Source organism: Mobula birostris, chromosome 6, assembly GCF_030028105.1.
Source record: "Mobula birostris isolate sMobBir1 chromosome 6, sMobBir1.hap1, whole genome shotgun sequence".
Lineage (NCBI taxonomy): Eukaryota > Metazoa > Chordata > Chondrichthyes > Myliobatiformes > Myliobatidae > Mobula > Mobula birostris.
This window is the reverse complement of record NC_092375.1, coordinates 56,624,597-56,640,006: the sequence shown is the minus strand read 5'-3', so window position 1 is coordinate 56,640,006 and position 15,410 is coordinate 56,624,597. Positions and strand designations below refer to the sequence as shown.

At 39.6% G+C, this 15,410-nt stretch overlaps 1 protein-coding gene across 1 annotated transcript in view; it reads left to right on the top strand.

The window, feature by feature from the left end:
• lsamp (limbic system associated membrane protein) overlaps nucleotides 1-15,410 on the top strand; it is an 858,459-nt gene that overhangs the window by 546,560 nt on the left and 296,489 nt on the right. Inside the window, exon 3 of the mRNA XM_072262290.1 lies at nucleotides 11,667-11,792. Within this exon, the coding sequence (XP_072118391.1) occupies nucleotides 11,667-11,792 (126 nt within the window). The remainder of the gene's footprint in view (nucleotides 1-11,666; nucleotides 11,793-15,410) is intronic.

The window sequence follows — 15,410 nt, the reverse complement described above, 5'->3', positions numbered from 1 at the left end:
AAAGATTGGAGCGACTGGGCTTGTATACACTGGAATTTAGAAGGATGAGAGGGGATCTGATTGAAACATATAAGATTATTAAAGGATTGGACACGCTAGAGGCAGGAGACATGTTCCCGATGTTGGGGGAGTCCAGAACCAGAGACCACAGTTTAAGAATAAGGGGTAGGCCATTTAGAACAGAGTTGAGGAAAAGCTTTTTCACCCACAGAGTTGTGGATCTGTGGAAGGCAGTGGAGGCCAATTCTCTGGATGCTTTCAAGAAAGAGTTAGATGGAGCTCTTAAAGATTGCAGAGTGACAGGATATTGGGAGAAGGCAGGAAGAGGGTACTGATTGTGGATGATCAGCCATGATCACAGTGAATGGCAGTGCTGTCTCGGAGGGCTGAATGGCCTACTCCTGCACCTATTGTCTATTGTAATGGAGGATAGCTGCGATTTAAGCTAACGTTCCTTCCTTTGTAAAAGTGCTTGCATTGTATAAAGCAGCATTTCTCTTAATGTGCTCTTCCTATTATTTCGACAGGAGATTTCTCCCTAGGGCAGACAGTAGAACTGTGGGATGTTCCACCTTGAATAGAGATATGTGCACAGAGAGCATCTGGTCACAAAGGTGTAATTCTGAAAACGATACCACCCCATCATTACTTAGGTCATATGTGTTACAGGAATGGTGAAATCACATTTGATATTAATTTTTGAAGAGGATCTTGATAAATGACGTTTGAAGGGCAGTGAGAAAAAGACAAGTGAATGGAATAAATTGCATAGCTCTTTAAAAATCATGACACTGCCCAATAGGGAAAATATTCTTCTCTCATTCTGTAATCTTAAGGAGTGAACAAAGCTGAAAATGGGAAATGTCAAGAGTTCTATGAAGAAAATTGAACAGTCCAGCACTGGACTGGTCCTTCAGCCCATAATGTCTGTGCAAAGCATGATGTTGAATTAAACTAATTTGCTTCTTCCTATATATGATGTTTCTTTTCCTCCATTCCCTGTTAATTCATGTATCTAACAGCATCTTAAACAACATTAATTTATCTGCTTACAACACTCCCCCTGACAGTTCATTCCAGGCACTGCCACTCCCTCCAACAGTCCATTGCAGGCATCTACCATTCACTGTGTCCAAAAAAACACTACTTGATCTGCACATCTCCTTTAAACTTTTCTCCCTTTCATCTTAGATGCATGTCCTTTGATAATTCACATTACTCCTCAGGGAAGAAGCTTCTGGCTGTTTACCCTTTCTATGCCTCTTTATGTCAATCCCAAGTGGGATATTTTTGGGGTACTGCAAGTGACCTGTACTGTCGATGGTCACCTGGTCTTCAATGAGCCGTTAAAAATACGGCTCATGGATGTGCTGTCCCAATAGCCTGGATGTTCTAGTCACCACCAGTCTCACTGGGCAGCCAAACTTCCACAGAAATAAATCAACTGAATGGACAAAAGACATTCTGTTTATCTTGCCAGTCCAACAAAATGACAACACTTTGATCAGCACAATGACTGGTAGCTTTGTTTGTCACCTAGTTGTTGGGTGATGTCATAATCTCAGCAAGAAAGCTGTAAGGTCTGGGAACATTGATTAAAGTACTCTGGGTTACCTATACAGCTATCACCAAGGATTAAAATCAAAATTTAGTTATAGCTCTTTACATGAGATCATATTGGCCTGCAGTCCTGAGGGTAAAGGACCACTCCCTGAACTGCACTAGTTGTAGCTCCCTAAGTCTACTTCCTTGAGGTAGGGATGAAAAGTAGCAGTAATCTTTCTGGTCCTGTTAGAGGGTCTCAACCCAAGACATCAACCGTTTATTCCCCTCCATTGATGCTGCAGACTTGCTGAGTTTCTCTGGCATTTTTAGTGTGTTGCTCAAGATTTCCAACATCTGCAGTATCTCTTGCGTTTAGTAATCTTTCTGGCACTAGAACAGGTGTCTGCAAAAATTACACCCAAAACCAAAAATTACCCTAGCCTAGGTGGCTTGAGAATAAAGAGCAGACATATGTCTGGTAGTCTCCTGCACATTCTGGTGGTCCTATATGGAAGCATCGTTCCACTGATTTCATGAAACAATAGTGTTTCCCTTGTCTTTAGGAAGGTTCATGTCAGCATGAAACTCTTATTGTTCGGTGGAAAAAAAAAGCATAGGCACCAAAAAACACAGGATATTCACCATGAACTGTCAAATATGTAGCCCCTCTGGCCATCCTCAGGGTCGCATGGCTCACTGTTGTCTGGAGAAACAGCCTCGGCCCCGCCAAACTGGGTAATTAGTTTGTGTGGATGTTGTGTGATGTACCTCACCCCGCCCAAATAACAGACAATACACCAGATACAATTAAATGGTTTACAGTTTATAGATATTACTGGAACTATATAATTAATAGAGAATAAAATATAAAAGGAAAATAAAAGGTGCCATACGTATCAAAGTTCAATCTCTTCATGCACAAAACAGTTGGAGCCCAAGAACCTTCTTCTTCACCCTGCAACCCCTCGGACCACCTCGACCGGCCACCTGGGACCAACAACGGTGGTTGACCAGACGCTCCACACGAGTCCGTCTCCGTCTCCTCACCAAACGCCCTCCTCGGTGTCCAACCCCATTAGCGGACATCACAGAACCTGGTCCATCCTCTGTCTTGCTCTCCCGCCTTCTGCCTCAAAACACCGCGCATACAAATCTTCCAGATACACCAAAATCATAACAACTATCCCAATTGGTTAATAGCACCCTGCTATCTGTATTAACCCAGACAAATGTCCAGCTAGAGACTTTCTCATCATTTAACATAACAAAGAAGCATTCCCCAGTATAACATAACAAAGAAGCCATTTTAATTACCCTACACAGTAACATAAGAGACGAAACCCCCTTACAAATATATTTGAAAATAATTTGCACAATGAAGGAAGGGTATTCACCTCTTTCGAATGCATAGCAGAAAAAACTGAAGAATTCAATAGGGAAGATGTGATGAAGCTGAGACAGTTGTGAAGAGCATTCAAATACAATGTTGTAGATTTGTCCTTTTAAGTGCAAAAAAATAAAAAGAAATCACACTAGGTATAAAAATGTAACGCAGTAAATCTGAAATAAGAACAGAAAATGCTGGACTTTGCAGGTCAGGTAGCATCCATGGAAACAAAAATGGAACCCTTTTTTTCTTTTTTTTGTCATGTTAATTCAGTTTCTCTTTCAACCAATGCTGCTTGACCTGATAATCATTTTGAGAAGTTTCTGTTAATCCATATTGCAGCACATTGATGCTTCTTGAAAATAAACACCAAATGTTTTGGCCTTTTATACTAACATATGACAGTGTTAATAAGATCAATTGTTTATGTAATATTGTGGCTTTCCTCCTTTCCAGTAAATGTGCAGTTTGCTTAAATTGTGTCATTTCTTCCACTCTGACAGCGTACACTGAAGAGGAAGTGACTTTTAAAGAAACTCAGTTGGGAACAGAGCTTTGAATCATTTAGTATCTCACATAAAATGTTGCAAACAGAGGTCTGCAATGAAATCTTAATATCTGAGATGTGTTTAACAAGTTATGAGCCAAAATGAATTTGTAGCTTCCCTCGAGTAATCTAAAACAGCCATGGATCATAGTAATATTGCATGCCAGTACTGTAAATCCAGATGTTATCAATTCATGCACTTAATATTCACCTGGAATAAACTATCTACCTTCAGCTTTTAGTGCAGTGTATAAATGCCTCAACAGTCAGAATTTATTGACGAGCTAAATCTTTAATTGATTTCCTTAATTACTTGCCAGAGTTTCATTGATAGCTTCTTCAACTATTTATATTGATTTCAGTCCACCATCCAGACTGATCATTCTGAGAAACCATCCCTGAAAGATTTCTCCATCAAAATTCACAAATGGTTTTCAAAATTATGGCTTCCCTTCCCTTTTCTTTTGCAACAAGCTGAAAAAGATGCCATTTTTCCATCTGAAGCATTCCTCATTGGCTTTTGAAATATGATCATTCTTCAATAACAAATGAGGTTGATGACATCTTGTTAGCTTCTTTAGTAAGGTTGGATGGCTGACCTTAATTTTGTTGCTCCTACACATGGTGCTTGTAAGTCTATTACTACTTTACTTATTTTGATAGTTTTGTTGATTCAAAATTGTAGACAAGGCCAACAAACTTAACCTGTTCTTTAACACATTTGACATTGTGGCCCTTGCCCATCCCCCACATGAGTCATCTGTTGTCAGCCCCCAACCAACACATATTCCACTCTCCCCTCCTACCCCTCCTTACAGTCCCTCACCCTGCTCTCATGACTATATCACTCCCCCACACGAAACCACCACGGTGGGCTTCACAGCTGAACAGGTGAAAAGACAGCTGAAACGTCTCAACCCAAGCAAGGCTGCAGGACTGGATGGTGTCAGTACCAGGGTGATCAAAGCCTGTGCCCCTCAGCTATGTGGAGTACTTCGCCATGTATTCAACCTGAGCCTGAGGCTCCGGAGGGTTCCTGTGCTGTGGAAGACGTCCTGCCTCGTTCCTATGCCGAGGACGCCGCGCCCCAGCGGCCTCAATGACTACAGACCGGTGGCATTGACCTCCCACATCATGAAGACCCTGGAGAGACTTGTTCTGGAGCTGCTCCGGCCTATGGTCAGGCCACACTTAGATCCCCTTCAGTTTGCCTACCAGCCCCGACTAGGAGTTGAGGATGCCATCGCCTACCTGATGAACCGTGTCTACGCCCACCTGGACAAGCCAGCGAGCACTGTGAGGGTCATGTTTTTTGACTTCTCTAGTGCGTTCAACACCATCCACCCTGCTCTGCTGGGGAAGAAGCTGACAGTGATGTAGGTGAATGCTTTCCTGGTGTCATGGATTCTTGATTACCTGACTGGCAGACCACAGTATGTGTACTTGCAACACTGTGTGTCCGACAGAGTGATCAGCAGCACTGGGGCTCCACAGGGGACTGTCTTGTCTCCCTTTCTCTTCACCATTTACACCTCGGACTTCAACTACTGCACAGAGTCTTGTCATCTTCAGAAGTTTTCTGATGACTCTGCCATAGTTGGATGCATCAACAAGGGAGATGAGACTGAGTACAGGGCTATGGTAGGAAACTTTGTCATATGGTGTGAGCAGAATTATTTGCAGCTTAATGTGAAAAAGACTAAGGAGCTGTTGGTAGACCTGAGGAGAGCTAAGGTACCGGTGACCCCTGTTTCCATCCAGGGGGTCAGGGTGGACATGGTGGAGGATTACAAATACCTGGGGATACGAATTGACAATAAACTGGACTGGTCAAAGAACACTGTGGCTGTCTACAAGAAGGGTCAGAGCTGTCTCTATTTCCTGAGGAGACTAAGGTCCTTTAACATCTGCTGGACGATGCTGAGGATGTTCTACGAGTCTGTGGTGGCCAGTGCTATCATGTTTGCTGTTGTGTGCTGGGGCAGCAGGCTGAGGGTAGCAGACACCAACAGAATCAACAAACTCATTCGTAAGGCCAGTGATGTTGTGGAGATGGAACTGGACTCTCTGACGGTGGTGTCTGAAAAGAGGGTGCTGTCCAAGTTGCATGCCATCTTGGACAATGTCTCCCATCCACTACATAATGTACTGGGTGGACACAGGAGTACATTCAGCCAGAGACTCATTCAACCGAGATGCAACACAGAGCGTCATAGGAAGTGATTCCTGCCTGTGGCCATCAAACTTTACAACTCCTCCAATGGAGGGTCAGACACCCTGAGCCAATAGGCTGGTCCTGGACTTATTTCCTGGCATAATTTACATATTACTATTTAACCATTTATGGTATTATTACTATTTATTATTTATGGTGCAACTGTAACGAAAACCAGCTTCCCCCGGGATCAATAAAGTATGACTATGACTATTGTCAACAAAGTCAAAAATCCATTCAAATTGAATCAACTGCATTCTTACTTATGATCGAAAATAATACATTGAGGAGTTATGTAGTCCCCTTGTCATAAAGAAAGCATTTCTCGAGTTTCAAGTGTGAGTCTATTTTTCCTATTCCGGCCTACTGGCAGTCACAGACTCACTGGTTCTTTTTGATGCTTAGATCGAATATCCCAGCATGCTGATATCTAAACTGAATATTAAAAGATGGATCATTTCACAGCCTCTTTACTCTCCTAGATCTCTAGTGAAAATATTTTATTTCATTTAAGGCATGTAGGCTTCATGGGCTGAGGAAGCCATAATTACCATCCCTAGTTTCCCTAGAAAAAGCTGCATTTAAGTTGCCTCTTTGAACTGCTGTAATCCTTGAGGTGTGGTTATACCCACATTGCTCTTGGAGATGGAGTCCCATGTTTTTGCCTGAGTAATATTAAATGGCAATATATTTCCACATTAAGATGATGTCTGGCTTGGAAGCTGTCTTCCTGATGCTGACAATACTGTGCTTTTATTGACCTTGTCCTGCTAGCTGGTAGAGGACATGGGTTTGGGAGATGCTGTCTAAGGAGTTGGCGCAGTGCATTCTTTAAGTGGTACAAACTGCTGCTGTTGTGCATCAGCAGCGGTGTGAGTAAACGGTTGTGAATGCGGTACCTATTGGGTAGGCTACGATGTCCTGTACAGCGTTGACAATCTTAATTCATGTAATCATATAATGCAAGTATTCCATTCAGACTTCTTATTTGTACTTTGTAGATGAAGGATGGACTTTGGGGAATTAGGAGGTGAATCACATTGAGACAGCCATTGAGATTCAATGGTATTAAGTTTCTACATCTATATGTCAAGAAAGATGTTATTTCCTATTAGTGAAATGGTAATTTATCTGAATATTTGGTTCTGCTATTTTACCTTTAGGATTCCTACAAGGCCCTACTGAATACTGTCATTTGTGTTTGGCACGATGCTGTTACTGCTGTACAAATGAAAGACTATTACCTCTCACAGTCTTTGCCTCTCGTGTCAGTTCTCTGTCTCACAAGACAGTTCCACCCACCCTCTCACCCTTTCTACCATAAGCTCAAAGGTTTCTGTCACCTATGAAGGACTAAGTATGGCTGGACAAATAATCGAACACATGACTGAATTTTAATTCAACAACTACAGTAAATAGTCTAGTTTCCCCTCAAATAATATCCTGGTTTCATAATTTCCCTTTGAGATAAGCTCCAACAATCTATCTTAAGTAAAGGTCGCAAATGAACAACCAAGTGCACCTTTCATAATAGTCTCATTATTCTATTAAAGAAATGATTGAGGATAAATGACAGAATTAATCTTTGAATTTACAATACTGTGCTGCCATGCCAATAGAAGTTGGTATCAGTTTCACAAGCATCCAGTTTGATTTATTGCAACAGTAAGTTAAAAATATAATTTAGTCCATTATATTCTCTCTTAATAATTAACAGTATGTAGGATTTTGGAATTTATTAAATAGAATGAGAAATATAGTTGGTGAGCTGTATCATCATAATGGTTTAGTACACGTGTATTTCATTTTCTAGAGGAGATTCTACAACCATTTTCCATTTTTGAAGGAGTTATCATCACATAATTATTGATAATAATAAAGATCCTCTAAGCAACTGAAAATATAATCACTGCAGGACTAAATTTCAAAATAATTTTCATGCTTGAAATTGGGTGAATGACCTGATTGATGGAATTCAGGAAACTTAAAAAGAGGTAATTTTTGTGTTTTATTTATTTCCTGTTCTGTTCACATGAATTATCTAAGCGCAAATGTTATTCTGTATCTGATATTTGGGTTGTGATTTGTGAATTGTGTAAAGTGAATTTCTGTTATCCAAATGGCTGTAATAAGAGGGTCTCTGTACTTAATATTGTCCATTGTCTTTTACCATTTATTTCAGTAGTTAGTTTCTCATTCTCTCAATTTTAATCCACCAGACTTAATCTTCCTCCTGAAGATCTGCAGTTCAGAAATACCTTTTGGTTTTATACATGGCTCGTTCATTCATTCAGGAAGGTTAGACAATTTTAAATTCATACATCATGAGAACATAGATGTGCATCATATGGAATGCACCTTATAATTACCACCCACCAGCCCTAGTATGACACCTGCTGCCCCATTCGGGATGAGTCTCCAGTGCCTTGTGAGCTAAATCTGAGTGCACCAGCTAGTCATCCCCATTCCTAAAAGACTACTGAAGAAGAAGATGTTCATCGATTCTATTTGCAATCTTTGAAGATGAATAGCTGCATAGATGTTGTATGATTGTGTGTTATGGTCCAATCCCTAATACAGCTGCTGTGCATAACTTATGGATTTTTAAGAAACCAGCAGTACCAACATCTGGGTTTTAGTCCATAATTTACTTTTAGCACTGTAAAATGCACTTGATTTATGAATTTATTGTTGAACATTGAGAGTAAGAGAACATCATTTTAAAAGTCCATTCAAAAAGCTTGCTGCTTTTCAGTGGGCACTGAAAAACTTTTCCTGCTCATATTCTGTAAAATGCAATGATATTTTCCAAAAATGACACTTGAAAAAGCCCCTCTGCCTCTTTAAACCAAGTCATCGTTTCGGGCAGATATGAATATTATAAGTGTCATATACAACCAGTGAGGGCATAGTCAGTTCTGCGATCATATTCAAACCAGAATTGTAGCTTTAACTTCTCTGTGAATGCAACTAATGTGGCTATTGTTATTTTTTTCCAAAAAGATAAAATTCAGGAGAAAGAAACCTTTCACATTAATTCCATTAAGTATCAGACCATGTTTATTATCAGAGCTATTTGTCATGAAATATGTCGTTTTGTGGCAGCAGTACAGTACAATACTAAAAATACTGCTATATGTTACAAAATAAAATAATTAAATAGTGCAAAAGAGGAATAATAAGGTATTGTGATTATGGACTGTTCAGAAATCTGATGGTGAAGGGGAAGAAGCTGTTGCTGAAACATTGAGCGTATGTCATCAAGCTCCTGATGGTAATGAAAAGAGGGCATGTCCCAGATGGTGAGAGTTGCATTTTGAAGATGTCCTCAGTGACAGGGTGGCTCGTGCCTGTAATGGAGATGGCTGAGTTTACAACCCTCTGAAGTCTTCTTTGATCCTGTGCATTGGAACCCCCATACCACACAGTGATGCAACCAGTCAAAAGGGGGGGCTGCCCATGACTCATAGTGTGCCAGAGGGGTCGCTGTTGGGACTACTTCTTTTACATACTATGTCAATGATTTGAATGAAGGAATTGATGGCATTGTGGCCAAGTTTGCGGATGATGCGAATATAGCTGGAGGGGCAAGCAGTGTTGAGGAAGCAGGGTGTCTGCAAAGACTTGGACAGATTGGGGAAAGGGCAAAGAAGTGGCAGATGGAATATAGTGTAAGAAAATGCCTGGTCTTGCTCTTTGATAGAAGGAATAAAGGCTTAGATTACTTTCTAAATGGGGAGAAAATTCAAAAACCAGAGATGCAAAGGGACTTAGATGCACGATTCTCTAAAGGTTAGCTTGTAGGTTGAGTCAATGGTAAGGAAGGCAAATGCAATGTTAATGTTCATTTCAAGAGGGCTAGAATACAAAAGCAAGGATGTAATGCTCAAGTCTTATAAGGCATTGGTCAGACCACACTTGGAGTATTGGGAGCAGTTTTGGCCCCCTTATTTCTAAGATACACTGGCATTGAAGAGGGTCCAAAGGAGGTTTTATGTGAATAATCCCAGGAATGAAAGAGTTAACTTATGAGGAGCTTTTGATGGCTCCAGGCCTGTACTCACTGGTGTTTAGAAGATTGAGGGGGATCTCACTGAAACCTTTTGAATCTTGAAACACCTAAATAGAGTGGACGTGGAGTGTATGCTTCCTATAGTAGGGGAATCTAGGATCGGAGGGCATAACCTCAGAACTGAGGGATGTCCATTTAAAACAGAGATGAGGAAAAGTTTTGTTAGTCAAATGGTGGTAAATCTGTGGAATTCATTGCCACAGACAGCTATGTAGGTCAGTTCATTGGGTATATTTAAGGCAGAGGTTTGTAGGCTCTTGATTAGTCAGGGCATTGAAGATTATGGCAAGAGAATGGGGATGAGAAGGAAATGGATCAGCCATGATGAAATGCCAGAGTAGACCCAATGGCCCAAATGGTTTAATTCTGCTCCTATGTCTTATGGTTTTATGATCTAAATACATGTGCAGAAATTTGATATGTCTTTGGTGACATACCATATCTCAAACCCCCAATGAAGTCAAATTGATTGTGTGCTTTCTTCATGATTGCATCATATTTTGGGCCCAGAATAGATCTTTTAAGATGTTGATACCCAGGAACTTGAAGCTGCTCACCTTGCCTGCTGTGATCACTGGATGAGATCTGGTGTTTGTTCTCCCGACGTCTCCTTCCACAATTTCTTGGTCTTACCGACATCGAGTGCAAAGCTGTTTTTGCAATGCCTCACAACCCAATGATCTATCTCACTCATATGCACCTCCCAATCGCCATCTGAGATTCTACAAATAACACTGGTGATAGCAGCAATTTTATCGATGTCATTTGAGTTGTGCCAAACCACACAGTCAAGTGTAGCTTTGCAGAATTCCTAACAGATGTCTTGAAAATTCAGATCCACACTATTTTATGTCGTTTTTTAATCGAATAATTTGTTGCTTTTTCAACAATGGGTGAGAGATTGTGGTCTTCAGCATATTGCTATGGAAAACCAAAATGGTTTCTTAGAAAATAATAAAGTATGTAATCAAGTTTTATAACTACCAGATCTATTAGCAGATTAAATATTTAGTTGGATAATATTGGTCATTCTTTATGCTATATTCCACAGTGCAAGAATTTTGCATTTACACATAGAATATTGGCATTACAAATTCTCCATAGTTTGCCAAAATCTCACAATTAGTCAGCTGTACAAAATTAGTACTTTAATGTCCTTTGAATCTGGACCTTCCCCCTTTGCCATTGAGATGATTGTGTTGAATTTGAAGGAAATTGACTGCACTTGTCATGTTACTATTGAAACATGGTCATTTTAAGAGAAGCCTAGCTGCGAATAACAACAGCCATTTTCTAAGGGCACTTTTGAAAAGAGTGTAATGTTGTTGCACAGAAAATCAAATTATTTCATGAGAGTGTGACAAAGGAGATGAAACACCTGAGCCAGCATGATTCATGACAGGAAGATTTGTCAGAAGAATTTCCAAAATGATGTGATTTGTTCCAGAAATGACTGGATATCCTACTTAGCGAATAGCAGATTTTTCTTTTCATTTTGATAATTAAAACAAAACTATTCTTTGAATTTCTGAATCACTTTTCTAAAAGTCTATGATATTTGACAATGATTTAAATATCTGAGTCATGGCAGACACATACAGAAAGCTGATTTAATTGGATTTCTTGCTGTCTGATTGTGTCTTCAACTTTTAGTTGTATAGTGGAATTTAATGTAGGTTAGAATATTATTTGAAGGGGAAAATTTGCATTTAGTTCATTAATATGTTTTGAAATATGCAGACCAAATTGATTTTAAATTAGATTTGAAAACAATCAGACAACCTATTTGTTACAAATACTTATAGTATAAAATGTAGGCTGACAGTAAAGCTAATACGAGGTAATAAAAAGAGACGTATTATAAATTTGTTTTATGATTTCAATATGCTTTTCTCTACAGTTCCACCAAAGATCTACAACATCTCTTCTAATATCACCGTCAATGAAGGCAGCAATGTCACTCTTGTGTGCTTAGCTAATGGAAGACCAGAACCTGTCATAAATTGGAGACACATTTCCCCTTCAGGTAAGAGTAATGTTTGTCATTTCTGAGCAAAATCTTGGCTATTTTGTCAAAACAATTAACTTATACAAAAAAAATTGTTGTATCGGCCTCTCTGAAATGCTTGAAGTTTGATGCATAAGCACAGCATAAGTGTACAAACTTTTAAAGAGTAAACATATTCAAATTGTATGCAACTTCCAAAACAGAAAATGCAAATAAGCTTAAAAAATGAATCTGCAAACTGGATAATGAATTGAAACTAGATGTGTTCAAAATCTATCAGATTGATTCAAGGTGCGGTGCCTAGAATATTATTTCCAGCTGGTGGAGACTAAATATAAAGTTTAATAAGAAGAGTGTGTTGTACTCATCTTGCAGAATTCAGTTAGCTAGTCAATAATGCTTGAAGCAGGTTTGCCTTTCTTAGGCTACAAAATTACCAGTGGCTAAGGTTGAAAAACAGAAGGTATAAATGGATAAGTCATCATATAGAATTCGGGCCTCAGTGTACTGGGTTAAAAAAAATGGCTGAACTAATTTAAATCTGGAGTCTGACATTCAGTTCTGTAAGGAGGATTCAATGTGGATGCATCGGAAAATATTCACACTTAAAATAGTTAACCAATGATAACACGTTACACAGACCAAATGGTTAGAAAGAAGCTATCTAAGCTATTTTGAATGAATCCAGAAGAAGAGAACATAACAATATTAGAGTATGGACATAGAATTGATATCAAAAAATAACATTGTCACACAAAATGTATGAAATTAACTTTGCTGACAAACTACTGAGACTATGTTAAATTTTTGAAAGCTATACAAAACATTTGTAAGCAAAGCTATTGTGGGTTATAGAACGATTGTGATTTCATCAGGTTAAAAAAACAAATACTAGGCTAAAGTAAGCAGAATAACATACTTCACATGCTCCTTTTGACATCTGAAATTTCTTTTTTCTGAAGATCAAGGAATAATAGACTTAAAATGTTATATTTTACAAATATCTTTTTGTAAATATTAATTGATAGTGCATAAAAGGTACAGTATACAATAATTGTCAAAGGTATTCCTGGCAATCATAATTGATGCCATATTCAAATATTTCAGCTTTTAACTAACAAAAAAATGTGTTAGAATAAGCAGTTCCTCAGGATGATACAGTTCTTCTTGGTCACAGAGCAATAGTTTTTCAAAGTGGTAGCTGTTATTTCAGAATAACATTTTTTTTGAATTTTAGTGGATCCAGAACTGACTTGCACAGAGAAGGCAAAGAGTGGTTGTAGATGGGTCATATTCTGCATGGAGGCCACTGACCAGTGATGTGCCTCAGGGATCTGTTCTGGGACTCCTACTCTTTGTGATTTTTATAAATGACCTGGATGAGGAAGTAGAGGGATGGGTTAGTAAATATGCTGATGACACAAAGGCTGGGGGTGTTGTGGATAGTGTGGAGGACTGTTGGAGGTTACAACAGGACATTGATAGGATGCAAAACTGTGCTGAGAAGTGGCAGATGCAGTTCAACCCAGAAAAGTGTGAGGTCGTTCATTTTGGTAGGTCAAATATGATGGCAGAATATAGCATTAATGGTAAGACTCTTGGCAGTGTGGAGGGTCAGAGGGATCTTGGGTTCGGAGTCCATAGTCCACACAAAGCTGCGACACAGATTGACTCTGTGGTTAAGAAAGCATACGGTGCATTGGCCTACATTAATCGTGGATTTGAGTTTAAGAGCCGAGAGGTAATGTTGCAGCTGTATAGGACCCTGATCAGACCCCACTTGGAGTACTGTGCTCAATTCTGGTCACCTCACTATAGGAAGGACGTGGAAAACGTAGAAAGGGTGCAGAAGAGACTTACAAGGATGTTGCCTGGATTGGGGAGCATGCCTTATGAGAATAGGTTGAGTGAACTCGGCCTTTTCTCCTTGGAGCAACGGAGGATGAGAGGTGACCTGATAGAGGGGTACAAGATAATGAGAGGCATTGATTGTGTGGATAGTCAGAGGTTTTTCCCCAGGGCTGAAATGGCTAGCACGAGAGGGCATAGTTTTAAGGGGCTTGGAAATAGGTACAGAGGAGATGTCAGGGGTAATTTTTTTACGCAGAGAGTGGTGAGTGCGTGGAATGGGCTGCCGGTGGCGTTGGTGGAGGCAGAAATGATAGGGTCTTTTAAGAGACTCCTGGATGGCTACATGGAGCTTAGAAAAATAGAGGGCTATGGGTAAAGCCTAGGTAGTTCTAAGGTAGGGACATGTTCGGCACAGCTTTGTGGGCTGAAGGGCCTGTATTGTGTCGTAGGTTTTATATGTTTCAATGTAAATTTAGTTATCAAATATTAACATCCGAAAAACTCTAAAATGGGTAAAAAATTGCAGTAATTGTGTGCGTATGTATGTCAGTGTGACAAAGAGTCTATCATTGCTCAAACCTATTATATTATTTTATATTAAAAAATCCTATAATTAATTCAAAACAATATAGCCAAAATTCTCTGACAACATCTGTAGTTCAAAATATTTCCTACGGTTGCTTTCAACCATATACATTACGCAGAATATCTTATTAAAAATATCACACATAAATAAATTATCTATTATTCAATAACAAGGGCTGAAACGTGAAGTACTTCATAATTAACTAACTTCTGAATGTTTAACTTCCAATTAGAAATAAATGAATTGTATGTGATTCATTCATAATTTCAAATCTCAAATCATGAAATGCATGGCAGCAAGGTGACAAACAATCTGAATACCCATAAGCACAGAATCATGGGATAAGCTTTAATCTCAGTCATGACATTCTTGGAACCACAGGCTAGAAACGAGAGAATGCAGAAATCAGAAGAATAACAAGTCATGAACAGGCAGCCCAGCTATTAAGCTTTCCAACCAACCATTTATAAAGTATCAGCAGTAGAAATGTGGAGCAGAAGGAGATGAACAGAATGGAATATGCTGTTTCCACAAAGATTGCTGAAAGTAAACCATTATCTGTTCAAGTGTACATAACTACATCCACAGTGGTGAGGTGTTTTGGTAGGTTGGTGATGATACATATCACCTCTTGCCTGAGAAGCAAAATGGATCTGCCTACCAGAACAACAGGTCCATAGAAAGTGCCATCTCACTACCTCTTCGCTCAACTCTAGAACATCTAGACGGCAAAGATGCCAGGATGGTCTTTATTAACTACAGCTCAGCGTGCAATACAATCATCCCTTCAAATCTAAACAATTACACTTCAAGACCTTAGCCTCAATACCTCCTTGTGCAATTGAGCCTAGATTTTCTCATTTGGAGACCCCAGTCAGTTTGGATTGGCAACAGCATCTCCTCCACGGTCATCCCAGAGATGCACCACAAGGCAATGTGCTTAGCCCTCTGCTCTACTTGCTTTACACTTGTGACTCTGAGGCTAAGCACAGCTCCAATGGCACATACAAGTTTGCTGATGTCACCATTGTCATATGCCAAAGGTGGTGACAAATCAGCATATAGGAGGGAGATTGAAAATCTGGCTGAGTGCTGCCATTACAACAACCTCTTATTCAATGTCAGCAAGACCAAGGACCTGATTATTGACTTAAGGAGGAGGAAATCAGAGGTCCGTGAGCCAGTCCTCAATGGAGGGT